Source organism: Entelurus aequoreus, linkage group LG12, assembly GCF_033978785.1.
Source record: "Entelurus aequoreus isolate RoL-2023_Sb linkage group LG12, RoL_Eaeq_v1.1, whole genome shotgun sequence".
NCBI classification, from domain to species: Eukaryota; Metazoa; Chordata; class Actinopteri; order Syngnathiformes; family Syngnathidae; genus Entelurus; species Entelurus aequoreus.
In genome coordinates, this window is record NC_084742.1 from 69,393,719 (window position 1) to 69,413,024 (window position 19,306).

The 19,306-nt window shown below is 39.6% G+C and overlaps 1 protein-coding gene and 1 long non-coding RNA gene across 3 annotated transcripts in view; one reads left to right on the plus strand and one right to left on the minus strand.

The window, feature by feature from the left end:
* Window positions 1-2,356, minus strand: part of LOC133662505 (uncharacterized) — a 32,089-nt gene extending 29,733 nt beyond the window's left edge. Inside the window, exon 1 of the long non-coding RNA XR_009828119.1 lies at window positions 2,163-2,356. This is a non-coding gene — a long non-coding RNA (uncharacterized LOC133662505). The remainder of the gene's footprint in view (window positions 1-2,162) is intronic.
* The window catches only part of pdzrn4 (PDZ domain containing ring finger 4), a 66,704-nt gene that overhangs the window by 33,280 nt on the left and 14,118 nt on the right, over window positions 1-19,306 (plus strand). For both annotated transcript variants that reach the window (XM_062066556.1, XM_062066557.1), the window contains exon 2: window positions 19,054-19,277. In XM_062066556.1, coding sequence (XP_061922540.1) covers window positions 19,054-19,277 — 224 coding nt within the window. The remainder of the gene's footprint in view (window positions 1-19,053; window positions 19,278-19,306) is intronic.

Sequence of the window (19,306 nt, forward strand, 5' to 3'; positions counted from 1 at the left end):
TTTCAAAGTGGGCTATCTCAGGGTGGAGGACAGAGTAAAACAACTTGCACTGAGCCTAGTCTATAAAATCCGCTACACCTCCCTGATACCGAAGTACATGTCAAACTACTTCCTTAACGTAAATGACCGCCATAACCACAACACCAGCGGGAGTTCCTCTAACCACGTTAAACCCAGATTCTGATCTAACAAAGGTCTTAACTCATTCTCTTTCTATGCCACATCAATATGGAATGCGCTCCCAACAGGTGTAAAAGAAAGGGCATCTCTATCCTCCTTCAAAACCGCAATAAAAGTTCACTTCTAGGCAGCTACAACCCTAAACTAACACCCTCCCCGGATTGTCAATAATCAAATGTAAATAATCAAATGTAGATACTTTTTCTTACGCTTTCTGATCTCTCTTTCTCTCTATGTCCACTACTTGCTGTACATATCCTACCAAGTCAGACCTACACTGTTTCAATGTCCATTTCTCTGTTCTCAATTGTTGGTGACTGAAGTGATGATAACAACCAAACCTAAACCCCCCCCCCCCCCCCAATCCCGGATTGTAAATAATGTAAATAATTCAATGTATATACCCTGATGATTATCTTGTGTGATGACTGTATTATGATGATAGTATATATCTGATAGTATATATCCGATAGTATATATCTGCGATGAGGTGGCGACTTGTCCAGGGTGTACCCCGCCTTCCGCCTGATTGTAGCTGAGATAGGCTCCAGCGCCCCCCGCGACCCCGAAGGGAATAAGCGGTAGAAAATGGATGGATGGTATATATCTGTATCATGAATCAATTTAAGTGGACCCCGACTTAAACAAGTTGAAAAACTTATTCGGGTTTTACCATTTAGCGGTCAATTGTACGGAATATGTACTGTACTGTGCAACCTACTAATAAAAGTCTCAATCAATCAATCAATCAGTTTCGACTGGCGCAACTTTAATTCTCTCCTCCTTTTCTCCTCACAATTTTGACACCGTAAAAACTAGGAAGATGGACAGAAAATACAAATGCCATCGTACCATATTTCCACAAACAATGCATAAATCATGTTTACCATGAATTGATTTACGTGGATCCCGACTTAAACAAGTTGAAAAACTTATTCGGGTGTTACCATTTAGTGGTCAATAAGCGAGGGTGGACCTACGTCACTTCCGCCTACCAATCCCCTAGCAACCAGTCGCCATATTGAATTTGTTGAAAACAAACCAGCTCACAGCAAACACAGCATTGACAGAAAAAGCATTTAACGAGGTTTCACGGCATTTTAAACTGTTCTAAATGGCGTATGATTATGTAAATAGTCTTTCCAGTGAGGCTAGGTTAAGATACGAGTTAAAATGTTCTGTAGTTGATTAAATGGCAACATGAAAATTATAGGGTTTATTGGTTTTTAAAAACCCAACTGTTAAGTGCAAATTTAAACGAAACCGGTTTTCGAAAATAGCCTATACAGGCTATAGACTATATAGTATATACCGTATGTTATTTTTGTACAACAACAACTTCAGCTGTCGAACGTTATAAGGTACAAATTCAACAAGTACAACATTAGCACGGACGGTATAGCCAAGTTGTGGTTAAGAAGGTGGATTTTTGTTCCTTATATTTACCAGAAACGAAGTGATCCGAACACACGACCCGGGACTTTGGGGGACTCCAGTGAGAACCGTCCTCGTTTTCCCGGTGTAAAGCTGCGAGCCATTTGTCTCGTCTCTGTGGGCTTTTATCACGCTTTGGCAGAACAAAATACGACCTTTGTTTTCCCTGTTTCCAGTTGTGGTTAGCACAACCAAAAACAACACAGTTTTTCGGCATTTTGGAGGCAGAATGACGGGTTTAACCAGCGTAGGTCGACAGGTTAAAGAGTAATGGCAACGGTTTGTTTTCAACGCCAGTCTGGTTGCTATGGCTCGAAGAACCCGTATGTAGCTCAGTTGCCCGGATGTCGGCCCTCACCTATTGTACAGAATATGTACTGTACTGTGCAATCTACTAATAAAAGTTTCAATCAATCAAAAAAACTAATGTTTAAACCTATAAACAATTTTTTTTTTTTTAGTAAATAAAAATAATGACATTTTCCCGTTTGTTTTGAATGAAATGAACCACTTGTTCTACAATAAATAAACAATTAGTCTCCTCCTACCTCCTTCCGCTTCCAAGGGCGCTAAGTTTGCTCAGCTTGTTAGCCTAGCTTCCACACACAGCTCGTAGTGACTCTCCGTAAATGTGACATATCAACAACACAAACACGAGGCACAATAAAACAACCTCTCACAATTTTTCACACAGAATATGACAAATATATCTTAGTCAGCATGTTTTACCAGTCCTGGAGTAACGTGAGTATGCTGTTGATGTCAGACAGGACCGGCAGCAGGAAGTCAAGCGTCAGTAATAAAGGAAGTAACAGAATAAGAGTGGGCTCTTCAAAATAAAGGCACAAAAAAAAAAAAAAAGTAAAGTGACAGAACTGCATTTTTCTTATGAACAAAATTTGCTGCCATTTACACTATTTAATTCCAAGCCTGTTCATAATAGGGTTGTACGGCATACCGGTGTTAGTATAGTACCGCGATACTAATTAATCATTTTCGGTATATACTTGTTAAATAAAACCACTGCCTTGTTCTTAATGAATACCTAGGCCTACTACGCTACTGTATTTTAATGTTGGTCATTATGGTGGTACTAGGAGAGCTAAGCTAAGTACTTGTTGAAAAAAAGTTTTGTTGTTTTAACAAAAAATAACTGAAATTACAATTGGGATAAAGAATAACACAAATATGTAAAAAGAATATACGATTTGTAAAGGATTTAAAGCAGACCTGGGCAAATTAAGGCCTGGGGGCCGCAAGCTTTTCAATCTTGCCCATCGGACATTTTTAAATATTTTTTTTAGATCTTTAAGATGGAAAGTGTAGCTGCCATTATGATGTGCAGTGGTGTTTTCAAATGACCGTAAGTCTTGAACTATACAAAGTATTTCAATGGTTGGAATCTGTGCTTTTGCATGATATACTAGTTACTATGGTAATCGAATTAGTTACTATGGTAATATAAGTCACAGCAGCTCAGACGAGGCACCAAGCAGTGTGGGTGGGGAGCGTTTCCACAGAGTGTTTCCAGAGCGGCCAGCCGGAAATGTGGGTGTCAGGGAGAGACGCGGAAGGAGATTTTTACAACAAAGTTCTGAAGCTTAGTGATTTATCAGATACATCAGATTGTAGGTGGGGTTTTTCAGTTTTTTTCGCGTTGTTGCATTTTTGTTGCGTTTCGCTTGGTTGTAAAATATGTCAATCGAGAGGGGGTGTGACGTTCATATGTTGTCAATATTCAGTGTTTTATCGTTCATAGTTAAAGGCCTACTGAAAGCCACTACTAGCGACCACGCAGTCTGATAGTTTATATATCAATGATGAAATCTTAACATTGCAACACATGCCAATACGGCCGGGTTAACTTATAAAGTGACATTTTAAATTTCCCGCGAAACTTCCGGCTGAAAACGTCTATGTATGATGACGTATGCGCGTGACGTCGATGGTTGAAACGGAAGTATTGGGACACATTGTATCCAATACAAAAAGCTCTGTTTTCATCGCAAAATTCCACAGTATTCTGGACATCTGTGTTGGTGAATCTTTTGCAATTTGTTTAATGAACAATGAAGACTGCAAAAAAGAAAGTTGTAGGTGGGATCGGTGTATTAGCGGCTGGCTGCAGCAACACAACCAGGAGGACTTTGACTTGGATAGCAGACGCGCTATCCGACGCTAGCCGCCGACCGCATCGATGATCGGGTGAAGTCCTTCGTCGCGCCGTCGATTGCTGGAACGCAGGTGAGCACGGGTGTTGATGAGCAGATGAGAGCTGGCGTAGGTGGAGCGCTAATGTTTTTATCATAGCTCTGACGAGGTCCCGTAGCTAAGTTAGCTTCAATGGCGTCGTTAGCAACAGCATTGCTAGGCTTCGACAGGCGGCACAGTATTAACCGTGTAGTTACAGGTCCAGGGTTTGGTTCGGTGTCTCCTGATAGTAGTATTGTTGATCTTCTGTCTATCCTTCCAGTCAGGGGCTTATTTCTTTTGTTTCTGTCTGCATTTAAGCACGATGCTATCACATTAGCTCCGTAGCTAAAGTGCTTCGCCGATGTATTGTCGTGGAGATAAAAGTCACTATGAATGTCCATTTCGCGTTCTCGACTCTCATTTTCAAGAGGATATAGTATCCGAGGTGGTTTAAAATACAAATCCGTGATCCACAATAGAAAAAGGAGAAAGTGTGGAATCCAATGAGCCCTTTTACCTAAGTTACGGTCAGAGCGAAAAAAGATACGTCCTGCACTGCACTCTAGTCCTTCACTCTCACGTTCCTCATCCACAAATCTTTCATCTTCGCTCAAATTAATGGGGTAATCGTCGCTTTCTCGGTCCGAATCGCTCTCGCTGCTGGTGTAAACAATGGGGAAATGTGAGGAGCCCTTCAACCTGCGACGTCACGCTACTTCCGGTACAGGCAAGGCTTTTTTTTATCAGCGACCAAAAGTTGCGAACTTTATCGTCGATGTTCTCTACTAAATCCTTTCAGCAAAAATATGGCAATATCGCGAAATGATCAAGTATGACACATAGAATGGATCTGCTATCCCCGTTTAAATTTAAAAAAATCATTTCAGTAGGCCTTTAACATTGTAAATCCCACATTCTTTATTTTTATGTACATTCTGGGTGTCTCAGTCAGTAAAAAATAAATAAAATTCCATTCCGTTTTTTAAGGCGGTCTGTCAAAACGTTTTTAGCTTTCAATGAGACATTATTGTCTCATTGAAATCGTTAAATAATCGTTAATAATCGTTGTATTCAATCCTGTTCCGCTCAGGGTTGAATACAAAGTCTCCCTACTAACCCACCAGTGCCTCCATGGAAATGCTCCCCTCTACCTCAAAGGACTACTCACCCCCAAATCCTCCACACGACACCTCCGCTCCGGACAGGCTAACCTCCTCCAACCTTCGAGGACAAAGCTACAAACAATGGGAGACCGGGCTTTCGGCTCCGCCGCTCCCAGTCTGTGGAACGCTCTCCCTGACCACCTGAGGGCACCACAGACTGTGAATGCTTTTAAAAAAGGCTTAAAAACTCTTCTTTTTTTTTTAAAAAAAGAAGCCTTTTTTTAGATGTATGCATACTAGTTTTTATTGAATTTTTAAAATTTATTTTTATTATCTTTTTATTTGTATTTATTTTAATACACTGTAGCACTTTCAGGTTGTTTGCTGAATGTAAAGTGCTTTTTACAAATAAAATCTATTATTATTATTACTGTGAGTTTTTGTATTAGTGTTCCTAAAAGTCAGATATACCGGCCTCCAGACATATTTTTTTCTCTAAATTTGGCCCCCCCCAGTCAAAATAATTGCCCAGGCCTGATTTAAGTGATTATATTTAGAGATGTCTGATAATATCGGCCGATATATGCGTTAAAATGTAATATCGGAAATTTTCTGTATCGGTTTTTTTATTATCGGTATCAGTTTTTTTTTTTTTTTTTTAATTAAATCAACATAAAAAACACAAGATACACTTACAATTAGTGCACCAACCCAAAAAACCTCCCTCCCCCATTCACACTCATTCACACAAAAGGGTTGTTTCTTTCTGTTATTAATATTCTGCTTCCTACATTATATATCAATATATATCAATACAGTCTGCAAGGGATACAGTCCGTAAGCACACATGATTGTGCGTGCTGCTGCTCCACTAATAGTACTAACCTTTAACAGTTAATTTGACTAATTTTCATTCATTACTAGTTTCTATGTAACTGTTTTTATATTGTTTTACTTTCTTTTTTATTCAAGAAAATGTTTTTAATTTATTTATCTTATTTTACTAATTTTTAAAAAAAGTACCTTATCTTCACCATACCTGGGGCCGTACTTATCAAGCTTCTTAGAGTGCCATTTTACACTTAAGTCCTGAGAATTTGCGAAATTTAGTCCTACTCTCAAACTTAAGAATAAAAGCTTTTTATCAACGTTATTAAGTCTAAGAATCACTCCTACTCTCCACGATATTTAAGAGACCTTCAGAGGTGTCTTAAGTGGTTAGGAGTTGCCAGCAGGGGATGGCACTGAGGCGAGAGAGACGTGCGCGAACGTTCAGGGAGCGGAACGATGTTCTGGATTTGTTTGATGACGAGCAGCTGATCAAACGGTATCGTTTAGACAGAGCGGGTATTATTTTTGTCGACGGTATAGCTCGGTTGGTAGAGCGGCCGTGCCAGCAACTTGAGGGTTGCAGGTTCGATCCCCGCTTCCGCCATCCTAGTCACTGCCGTTGTGTCCTTGGGCAAGACACTTTACCCACCTGCTCCCAGTGCCACCCACACTGGTTTAAATGTAACTTAGATATTGGGTTTCACAATGTAAAGCGCTTTGAGTCACTTGAGAAAAAGCGCTATACAAATGTAATTCACTTCACTTCACTTCACTTGTCACAGATTTAATACTTTTCGATTCCTTGTTGATTTCTGCATGTGTCTGCAGTGGGCTAGTATATATAGAGCCACCCACACCAGTTTCAAATTAGTTGCCTAATTAATGAATTGGAAAGAAAATGTTATGACAGTAGCGTATGTGTGTGGCCGTGAGGTGAGTGACGTCAGTGAGTGTGTGGGCGATAGAAGAGAGGGAGCGGTAGCGTGAGTGCCGGCGGGGACTAGTTTGTTTTGTATTATTTTGTAGTTTATTGTCAAAATATACACTCCCATTGTCCACTTAAATATTTCCAAGATATTTCTTTATTCTTAGACAACGGATTCCCTTCCGTGATTGGTCATTTCTATGGACACAGAAATGACGTCACCTAAAATTGCGTTTACGGCACATAGTAATGTCGTAATTCAGCTCTGAGTGTGACACTTAAGATTCAGTCCTACACTTCGCTGAAAGTGTGAGTAAGACGCTTGATAACTAACTTTTAAGTGCAGCTTTCAGCGAAGAATTTATTTACTCTTAAGTCAACTCTTAGCAGACTTCTTAGGAGTCATTCTGAGAAGCTTGATAAGTACGGCCCCAGGTTGTCCAAATTAGGCATAATAATGTGTTAATTCCACGACTGCATATATCGGTTGATATCGGTATCGGTAATTAAAGAGTTGGACAATATCGGAATATCGGATATCGGCAAAAAGCCATTATCGGACATCCCTAATTATATTTCATTGTAAAGTCTAACTATATGTAAAAGGGGACAGGCAACAAATGCTATTTGTTCAGATACTTTCCCTAGTAAAAAAAAAAGTTTTACAGTTAATTTGACGTATTTATACAATTCCTGGGGACGCAAATGGCACCACTGCACACCTTATTTACTTATTAGTGTCATTTTCTTTTATTCATTCAGATATTTCCCTATTTTTCACGACCACTGCTTATGGCAAATTTGTATTTATTTCCCCACGTCGCGTCAGCGCATTGGAAAGCACCCCGGCATCTGCCCCTCATACCCGTCTAGCTGATTGCATGCACACAAGCAGTCAAAGTCATTGGTATTTCCAGACGTGCATTTCCTCCCGGATGCATCAAAAGCACCGCGGTGTCGTCTTCCACCCGAGGCGACGAGGTCAAAGCCATCCACTCGAGGCTGTCACTCACGACTCCTGACGCCGTCGGACACTTTTCTTATTGAAATGAGACATTTACGCCGGCTCGAATCGTCTCGAAAGACGGATGAGGAATGAGATGGAGCAGATTGTCGGGCGCTTCCTTGACAATACGCCAATTCCCCTGAACGGAATAACAATTGTATTGAAGTGAATTTCGGGAAATTCTCGCACGGTTGAATGACGGCGGCGTTCATCAGGCCCGTTAATGTGGCGAGCATGTTTGAAGTCTCAAGTCCTGTTTTCTTTTATTGCTCACAATGGCGTCCTATCTGGTAGATGTAGCGATGAGGCCGCGCGCTTATCTCGGCCCGGCAAGACGCACACAAATAAACGTCATCTCTTATCTGCCCGTTCCTTTTTGTATTAAAAAAGTGGCAACAGCCTTCAGCCCCGAGATAAAAACCTTAGTGACGCGTTTAAAAAGGGGACATATGGAGGCCTCAGGCTGACCTTCACCCTCCAGTTTGAAGCCATTTATGCACGAGTGCACAGGTGTCAAACTCAAGGCCCCGGGGGCCAAATCTGGCCCGTGATATCATTTTATCTGGCCCGCAAACACCTGGAAATGATATGTGTCAATAAACTACATAATATTTTCTCACTAAATGTAACGGATTTTGTTCATTTTGACAGAAACAATATATCTACTGCTTGAAATGGCATACCTTTTAAACTTTAATACATAACATACACAAGTACAGTACATACCTACACACTCAAAGTTAGTACATCCACACACACGTTCCCTGTACAAACATACATATACACATACATGTACATATACATTCACTGTACAGACATACATATACATTCACTGTACAAACATACATATACACATACGGTACATATACAAGTACATATACTGTACAAACATACATATACACATACATGTACATATACATTCACTGTACAAACATACATATACACATACATGTACATATACATTCACTGTACAAACATACATATACACATACATGTACATATACATTCACTGTACAAACATACATATACACATACTGTACATATACATTCACTGTACAAACATACATATACACATACATGTACATATACATTCACTGTACAAACATACATATACACATACATGTACATATACATTCACTGTACAAACATACATATACACATACATGTACATATACATTCACTGTACAAACATACATGTACATATACATTCACTGTACAAACATACATATACACATACATGTACATATACATTCACTGTACAAACATACATATACACATACTGTACATATACATTCACTGTACAAACATACATGTACATATACATTCACTGTACAAACACACATATACACATACATGTACATATACATTCACTGTACAAACATACATGTACATATACATTCACTGTACAAACATACATATACACATACTGTACATATACATTCACTGTACAAACATACATATACACATACATGTACATATACATTCACTGTACAAACATACATACACACATACATGTATATATACATTCACTGTACAAACATACATATACACATACATGTACATATACATTCACTGTACAAACATACATATACACTCATGCATATAATCACGTTTCCTCAAACATATATTAACGTTGTTGCCCGAGGGGAAACTGGGTAATTGACAAAGCTTAACCTATTTTTACTATAACAATCTACAAGGTTAATATAGTTGGCTTCTCTTTCTTCCCCTCCATGTATCTGCTTTCTTTTGTATTTCAAGTTATCATTACATAAATGTGTTGTTGCATTTGAAACACTTGTATTGTTGATAATAGAGGTAAATTATTGTTATCATTCATTATCAATAGTGCTATTTCTATTGGTATTGTTATTGCTTGATTTGTAGTGTTATAATGTTCATTGTCATTTCTGTATTATTAATATTTATTTCACTTACTTTTATCATCATATTTGTATATATCCTATTTGCTGATATTGTTCTGTTGTTGTTGTTACTGTTGGGTTTGCTGTTGTTGTTGTCTCTCTGTCTTATCCCCCTCTTGTCCCCACAATTCCCCCCTCTGTTTTCCTTTTTTTTCTCTTGCCATCCCCTCCTGCTCCGGCCCGGCTGCACAAAATGATAATATAAATACATTTAATAAAGTAAAATACAAATAAGGCCACAAGAGAAGTATCCCCCACTTCTCTTTTGTAAAGTACATCAACAATATTATTTGCCTGAGTAGCTGGACAGGACAAAAAAACAAAAAAACTAAACAAACTTTAATAGTATCCATTATTGCAACAAATATTACAGTATATTATCATATTTTCCAAACATTTTTTGTCTAAGTAAAAATACGCAAATATCTGCTTTAACTTATGATTTTACAGCAAACTACTCATCAAATCAATACAAATTACAATCACTTTTACGATGTTCTTTACAGCAAATTACTGTAAATTGAAAAAATAAAATAAAATAACATTTGCGTTAAAATTCTGTTGACTGAGATGCCATATTTTTACTGTAAAATCTTGTTTTTAACGGTGTATTACTGTAAATGGCAAAAAACGATACATTGTTTTTTTACAGTAGAAAAACTGGCAGCTAAGTAGCCAGAATAAAAAAGGAACTTGTACTGTTTTTGCATTAATAATACAAACCCCGTTTCCATATGAGTTGGGAAATTGTGTTAGATGTAAATATAAATGGAATACATAGATTTGCAAATCCTTTTCAAGCCATATTCAGTTGAATATGCTACAAAGACAACATATTTGATGTTCAAACTCATAAACTTTATTTTTTTTTGCAAATAATAATTAACTTAGAATTTCATGGCTGCAACACGTGCCAAAGTAGTTGGGAAAGGGCATGTTCACCACTGTGTTACATGGCCTTTCCTTTTAACAACACTCAGTAAAGGTTTGGGAACTGAGGAGACACATTTTTGAAGCTTCTCAGGTGGAATTCTTTCCCATTCTTGCTTGATGTACAGCTTAAGTTGTTCAACAGTCCGGGGGTCTCCCTTCTGCTATTTTAGGTGCCACACATTTTCAATGGGAGACAGGTCTGGACTACAGGCAGGCCAGTGTAGTACCCGCACTCTTTTACTATGAAGCCACGTTGATGTAACACGTGGCTTGGCATTGTCTTGCTGAAATAAGCAGGGGCGTCCATGGTAACGTTGCTTGGATGGCAACATATGTTGCTCCAAAAGCTGTATGTACCTTTCAGCATTAATGGTGCCTTCACAGATGTGTAAGTTTCTAATTTGGTTTTAATTATTCCAAAACAAGTCCTGCACCACATTTAACGGTTTGACAACCCGTCTAAGCGGCAATGTTATTGTTGCTGGTTGCTGCCTTTTGTGATAACTATTACACCTACATTGCTTTTTTCAGAGTCCTGCACTACATGTTTAGTTGACTTCCTGTTCTGACAGCCCATTTAGGCAGCAGTTGTTGTTTTTTTCTGTTGCCGGTCGCTGCAGTTCCCATAGTGAAGGCTTTTACATCTAGATTAATATATTTTCTTCAAAGTCTTCTGAAACAAGTGGTGCACCACACTTGCAAGGTTGACAGCCCGTCTAGTCAGCAATGTTATTTTGTCTGTTGTTGATTGCTCCCTTTAGTGAATACTTTTACACCTAAATTTTTTTTTATACTAAGTGTCTTGAAACAAGTTCTGCAACACGTTTACAGGTTTGACAGCCCGTCTAGTCAGCAATGTTATTTTGTCTGTTGTTGATTGCTACCTTTAGTGAATATTTTTACACCTATATTTTTTTTATACTAAGTGTCTTGAAACAAGTTCTGCAACACATTTACAGGTTTGACAGCCCCTTTAGGCAGCAATGTTATTGTTTTTATTGCTGGTTACTCCATACAAAGTGAAAACTATGGTACCTACATTACATTGTTTTAATCTGCGTTCTAAAGTTAAGTTTTAGTTGCTGATTATAGTAAATACTTTTACACCTTCTATCCATCCATCCATTTTCTACCGCTTGTCCCTCTCGGGAACCCGCGGCCCGTCTAGGCAGCGATGTACATTTTTTGCTGTTGATTGTTGCCTTTAATGAATACTTTTACACCTACATGGCTTGTTTCGGATTGTCAGTGTTCTCATGATAGTCCTGCACTGCTTGTCTTGTTTACTTCCTGTTCTGAAAGCCCGTCTAGGCAGCAGTTATTTCTTCTGTTGCTGCTGTTTCCATAGTGAAGGCTTTTACACCTAGAGTACATTGCTATTTTCTCTAAGTGTTCTGAAATGAGTAATACACCACACTTACATGTTTGGCATCCCGTCTAGGCAGCAATGGGAATTTTTTGCTGTTGATTGCTGCCTTTAGTGAATACTTTTACACCTACATGGCTCGTTTTGGATTGTCAGTGTTCTCATAATAGTCCTGCGCTGCTTGTCTTGTTTACTTCCTGTTCTGAAAGCCCGTCTAGGCAGCAGTTATTTCTTCTGTTGCTGCTGTTTCCATAGTGAAGGCTTTTACACCTAGAGTACATTGCTATTTTCTCTTCTGAGTGTTCTGAAACAAGCAATGCACCGCACCTACAGGTTTGACAGCCCGTCGAGGCAGCGATATTTATTTTCTGTTGTTGATTGCTAGCTTTCGTGAAGATTTCTATATGGCGTCACATTAGTACCAAAAATCCAAGCGCGTAAAAACTGTTATCGCGCGCTGATTCTCCACTTCGTGCGCGCGCGCGACACCCTTTTGCGCACGCGTGGTGCCTTTCCGCGCGCGTGCTGTCTCGTTTTGCGCGCGCGCGGTGCCTTTCCGCGCGCGCTGTCTCGGTCTGTGCGCTGTCATGTTTTATTTTGGTACTTTGGGGGCGGGCATGCTTAGACCGCCCCTTCTTTCTGATTGGCTTTGAGCAATCAGAAGTATAGCAGGGCGGGTCATCGTCAATATGTATCAAGATTTACGGAGGAAGAAGTGGATAAAAAAATGTTGGCTGAAAAAGAGGTAAGTTATTGAACTGGTTTGGAGTGATTGTAAGGGTACTATTACTAAAAATAATAATACATTTTTATTTATAAAGCACTTTTCATATATTTAAAATGCAGCTCAAAGTGCTTTACATAGTTAAAAACAAAATGAGAAATAACACCCGCACCCCATGAAGACAGTCAAACATGTACATAAAAATAAACAAACAACAACAACAATAATAATAACAACACAATGACAATAGCCAATCACAGGAACCCTCTGGACCGTGGAGATCCAGAGGGCTCTTTGAGGAAACACTAGATGATCAAATAAATGGATTAAAAATAATTAAAATACACATCAGGTAAAAGTCCAAAATAATATGAAATAAAATAAGATATAATCAAACATAAAAATAAACTACAATATAAAAAACTATAAAATACAATAAAAACTGAAATATAAATATAATAAGACCATATAAAAATAGGCTAAGATATGATAAAACATAAAAATAAGCTAAGATATGATAAAACATAAAAATAACTAATACTAATAGAATAATCCTGCACATTGGGCCTAATATTTGTGTAGTAAAGTGTTTTTGAATTCGAGCAATGTAATCTGAAAGATATTTAAAATATCAACAATTAATGTTAATATTTTTGAGACAATATACTTCTCATAACATGAGTATCTGTGTGCATGAGAGTGGAAAGAAAAGCATTGCTATAGTTTCACTTCATCTGCCTTTTTTTTACCACCTACTTGAAGTTGTATTTTTCTTTTTCTTTTTTTCTATTTTTTTTTCCATTTTTTTTTTCAAAGCCAATCAGAAAGAAGGGGTGGTCTAAGCATGCCCGCCCCCAAAGTACCAAAATGAAACATGACAGCGCACAGACCGAGACATCTGTGGAACGCTCTCCCTGACCACCTGAGGGCACCACAGACTGTGGATGCTTTTAAAAAAGGCTTAAAAACTCTTCTTTTTTTTTAAAAAAAAAAAGCCTTTTTTAGATGTATGCATACTAGTTTTTATTAAATTTTTTTAAATTTATTTTTATTATCTTTTTATTTTTATTTATTTTAATACACTGTAGCACTTTGAGGTTGTTTGCTCAATGTAAAGCAAGGCCGCCGCGCGCACGCAAGAAGGCGCCGCGCGCGCGCACAAAGCCACCAAGCGCGCGCAAAAGGTAAGTTTTACGCGCTTGGATTTTTGGTACTAATGTGACGCCATACTTCTACACCTACATTGCCTTTTATCGTTTTAAGTGTTCTCAAACAAGTCCTGCACCACACTTAAATATTTGACAGCCTGTCTAGGCAGCAATGTTAATGTTTTTGTTGCTGGTTGCTGCCTCCAGTGGTAACTTTTACACCTACATTGCTTGTTTCTATACCCAAGTATTCTACGAATAGTCCTGCACCACATGTCCAGTTTACTTCCTGTTCTGACAGCCCATCTAGGTAGCAGTTTTTTCTTCGGTTGCTGGAGCAAGAGTGAAAGCTTTTACACTGACAGTGCATTGCTATTTTTGACTTATTCTGAAATAAGTGATGCGCCACACTTACAGGCTTGACAGCCCGTCTAGGCAGAAATGTTATTTTTCTGCTGTTAGCTGCTGTCTTTAGTGAATTATTTTACTCCTTGCTCGTTTCTGATTCTCAGTGTTCTACAAATAGGCCTGAACCCCATGTCTTGTTAAAGGCCTACTGAAATGAATTTTTTTTATTCAAACGGGAATAGCAGATCCATTCTATGTGTCATACTTGATCATTTCGCGATATTGCCATATTTTTGCTGAAAGGATTTAGTAGAGAAAATCGACGATAAAGTTCGCAACTTTTGCTCGCTGATAAAAAAAAGCCTTGCCTGTACCGGAAGTAGCGTGACGTCACAAGCGGTAGTGCTGCTCACAATTCCCGTTGTTTACAATGGAGTGAGAGAGATTCGGACCGAGAAAATGATGATTACACCATTAATTTGAGCGAGGATGAAAGATTCATAGATGAGGAACGTTACAGTGAAGGACTTGAAAGGCAGTGATGGACGTATCTTTTTTCGCTCTGACCGTAACTTAGGTACAAGCTGGCTCATTGGATTCCACACTCTCCTTTTTCTATTGTGGATCACGGATTTGTATTTTAAACCATTTTAGATACTATATCCTCTTGAAAATGAGAGTCGAGAACGCGAAATGGACATTCACAGTGACTGAACATGTAAATACACGATTAATAATTCAGCTTTGCGAAGCTAAAAAAAATAGAAGCTAACCTAGCTACGTAGCCAACTTGATAGCATAGCAGTCTCAAATGCAGATAGAAACTAAATTGAAAAAAACCCTGACTGGATGGATAGACAGAAGACCAATAATACTATTAAACCATGAACATGTAAATACACGATTAATAATATTCAGCTTGGCGAAGCTAAAAAAACAGAAGCTAACCTAGCTGCGTAGCCAACGCGATAGCATCAGTCTCAAATGCAGATAGAAACTAAATAAAAAAAACCCTGACTGGATGGATAGACAGAAGATCAATAATACTATTAAACCATGAACATGTAAATACACGATTAATAATATTCCGCTTGGCGAAGCTAAAAAAAACAGAAGCTAACCTAGCTGCGTAGCTAACTTAGATGCGGCGGCGGGCGTTGTACGCTTTTGACGACACCCCGGCTGCCATCAGAGTCGGCAAGAAACATATATTTCCCCAAAGTTACGTACGTGACATGCACATATCGACACGCACGTACGGGCAATCGATCAAATGTTTGGAAGCCAAAGCTGTACTCACCGTAGTGCGTCTGCTATCCTGCTCAAAACACAACACAGCCTCCTGGTGTTGGTGTTGCTGTAGTCCGCCGCTCCACCGGCTCCAACTTTCTTATTTGCAGTCTCCAGTGTCCATTAAACAAATTGCTCAATGGCTTTATTAACAAGCGGTAACTGGTTGTAGTTCAAAAAGTAACGCACACACATACACGAGCTGCTGTTAGCCAAAAGTCACGCTCACACACACTCAAGTTCTCCGCCAACTCACTCGCGCATGCGCGTTCCCCAAACCCTTAAAGACACAGTACACTAATGCAAATATCACAGATATTACAGTATTGTACTTAGCCGCTAAGACACCGATCCATCCCACCTACAACGTTCTTCTTTGCAGTCTCCATTGTTCATTAAACAAATTGCAAAAGATTCAGAATACTGTGGAATTTTGTCAAAGAAAACAAGAGGCTTTTCTATCGGGTCCGATGGCGTCCAACCACTTCCGTTGCTTTTGTGACGTCACGCGCATAAATCATATCCAAAGGAGCTTTTCAAGCGGAAGTGTGGCGGGAATTTTAAAATGTCACTTTATAAGTTAACCCGGCCGTATTGGCATGTGTTGCAATGTTAAGATTTCATCATTGATATATAAACTATCAGACTGCGTGGTCGCTAGTAGTGGCTTTCAGTAGGCCTTTTACTTCCTGTTCTGAAGCCCATCTAGGCAGCGGTTGCTGCACTTCCCCTAGTGAAAGCTTTTACACCTACTTACTATTTTCTCGAAGTGTTCTGAAACAAGTAACGCACCACACTTACAGGCTTGACAGCCCGTCTCGGCGGCAATATTATTTTTCTGTTGGTGGTCATCTCCATTGCTATTTATATTTTTATTTGTCCTCAAACAAGTCATTGTTTTTGCTGCTGGTTGCTGCTTCTAGTGGTAACTATTACACGACATCGCTTGTTTCTGATTCTTAGTATTCTCGGAATAGTCCTGGGACCCCATGTCTTGTTTACTTCCTACTCTGACAGCCCATCGAGGCAGCAAATATTTCCTCTGTTGCTGGTTGCTGCAGGCCCCACAGTGAAGGCTTTCACACCTACAGTGCACTGCTATTTCTACTTCTAAGTTTTCTAAAACAAGTGATGCACCACACTTTACAGGCTTGACAGCCCGTCGAGGCAGCAGTGCTATTCTCTGTTGTTTATTGCCGCCCTAAGTAAATAACTTCACACCGACGCTACGTTGCTATATTTTCTTGTTAAGCGTTCCGAAACAAGGGATGCGCCACACTTACAAGTTTGACGGCCCGTCTAGGCAGCGGTTTTATTGTTTTCTTCATTTAATGGAAACTATTACGTCTACATTGCCAGTAGTCTAAGAATAGTCCTGTTTTCTTACCCGCACTCTTTTACGACGAAGCCACGCTGTTGTAACATGTGGCTTGGCGTTGTCTTGATGAAATAAGCAGGGGCGTCCATGAAAAAGACGTTGCTCGGATGGCAAAATATGTTGCTCCAAAACCTGTATGTACCTTTCAGCATTAATGGTGCCTTCACAGATGTGTAAGTTACCCATGCCTTGGACACTAATACACCCCCATACCGTCACACATGCTGGCTTTTCCACTTAGCCCCTATAACAATCCGGATGGTTCTTTTCCTCTTTGTTCCGGAGGACACGACGTCCACAGTTTCCAAGAACAATTTGAAATGTGGACTCGTCAGACCACAGAACACTTTCACACTTTGTATCAGTCCATCTTAGGCCCAGCTAAGCCGGCGGCGTTTCTGGGTGTTGTTGATAAATGGCTTTCGCTTTGCATAGTAGAGTTTTAACTTGCACTTCCAGATGTAGTTACGAACTGTAGGTACTGACAGTGGTTTTCTGAAGTGTTTTTGAGCCCATGTGGTGATGTTCAGTAGTGGTTTTCGGCCTTGCAGTGATTTCTCCAGATTCTCTGAACCTTTTGATGATATTACGGACCGTAGATGGTGAAATCCCTAATTTCCTTGCTATAGCCCGTTGAGAAATGTTGTTTTCAAACTGTTGGACAATTTGCTCACGGGTTATTTATATGCGATGATAAGTACATCGCATTATCATCTCATCAAAGAATAAACAGGTGATCTTTTATGGTGTTGTCAAGATAGATAAGCAGTGAGTGTATATTTGTGTTTGCATTTAAAGCGCCTCCCGTCCTTTTTATGCTTCGATTTGCGGTTTAACGGCCTCCTTAATTCAGCGTACGCGACGTACAAAATGTGTGCAAATCAAATCACCCCCCCCCCCCCCCCCCCCCCGCGCTCTTCATCACACCTGCTGGCTATTAATCAACCCTCAGTTAGCTCGTTAGCAGGCAGCACCGGAGTAATTCGCCCATATGGACCAAATCCCGGCGTTTTAGCTTCAGTGTGAGGTTGCAGGCCCGGCCCTAACCAATCTGGCGCCCTAGGCAAGATTTTAGGTGCCCCCCCCCCCCCCCCCCCACATCGGCAGTGAAGTGTATATACTCACAAGAAACCGAATATCTTTGTCTTTGACCTTTTTTTTTTTTACTTAAAGAAAGCAAATTAACAATCAGAATAGTTAGCAAGATAAAAAAAAATACGGATAAATAAATGAATACAAAAAATAAAAAATGAATATATGAAATACAATATTTTTTACATACATAAACACAACATAAAACGTGTCAACAAGTTGCATAAAATAAATCAAAAATACAATATAAATAAGGCACTGCACAAAACAAGATATCAAATCAGTATGACTTTAACAATTATATTACAAAAAAAGGGGATCCTACAGAGTTCTCTATTTGTGCTTTTTAATATTGCATTAACTAGAATGACTTACAAATGACTGTACACCAGGGAGTACTGTAATTACCTAACGTTACATTATTATTTTCCATAACAATTTAGCCCCTCCACAATATTAACCCGACGTTAAAACAGAACTAGCTATTTATTAATTAGCAATTGCCGAATCATGTAACATTAGCTTAATGCTAAAAAGCCAGGTTACTATCACATTCTGTAACAGACAAATAATTTCACATAGGCTAACGTTACCTACCTGCTACCTCTGTCTTTTTCTCGTTTCTCCTCCTCTTTTCTCTTTTTTCTTCCCTGGGCACCTGACAGTTTTGGCCGTTTTGACATCTTGTGCTGATTTTTTGATGTGGTGACGTCCAAAAAGAGTCATGATACGGGAAGGGAGGGGGCGCACCGTGCCGGGGGAGGGAAAGGGGGCGTAATGTTGTAACACATAATATTTCTATTAAATAGGCTTTACTTTGCATTTTAATTAACGTGGGATTATTTTATGTATTTAGAAATATTAGGTTTTTTTTCCTCCAACATTTGTGGCACTGGCGTGGCGCCCCCTGATGGACGGCGCCCTTAGCATTTGCCTATACGGCCTAAGCCACGGGCCGGCCCTGTGAGGTTGTGATGGATTTAAAATGAGTTGCACCTCCGAAGGTAAATGAAGTGCATCAGTGCATAAATGCGTGTCGGCTGTTTGCATTCAGGTAAGTCGACAGGTGTCACTCAGTGACATAATGAACACTAATAAATGCCTCGCTATTATTCGTCTAATAGGCTCGTCGTGCTTAAGAAAGGAATTTGAGGAATAAACGGTCTTTCTCCCGCAGGTGAACGGCAGGAACTTCTCCAAGGTGGAGCAGGATGACCCCATCGTGGTCCAGGTTCTACGGCCCGGCAGAGCTTCAGTGGCCCAGTGCCAGGATGAGGCGGCGTGCGTGACGGACGTGTGCACGCAGACGGACATCACCTTCGAGCACATCATGGCACTGGCCAAGCTCCGGCCCGCCACGCCGCCCGTCCCTGACATCTGTCCCTTCCTTTTGTCTGACAGGTGAGAGATTTTTTTTTAAGGTTGCAGTT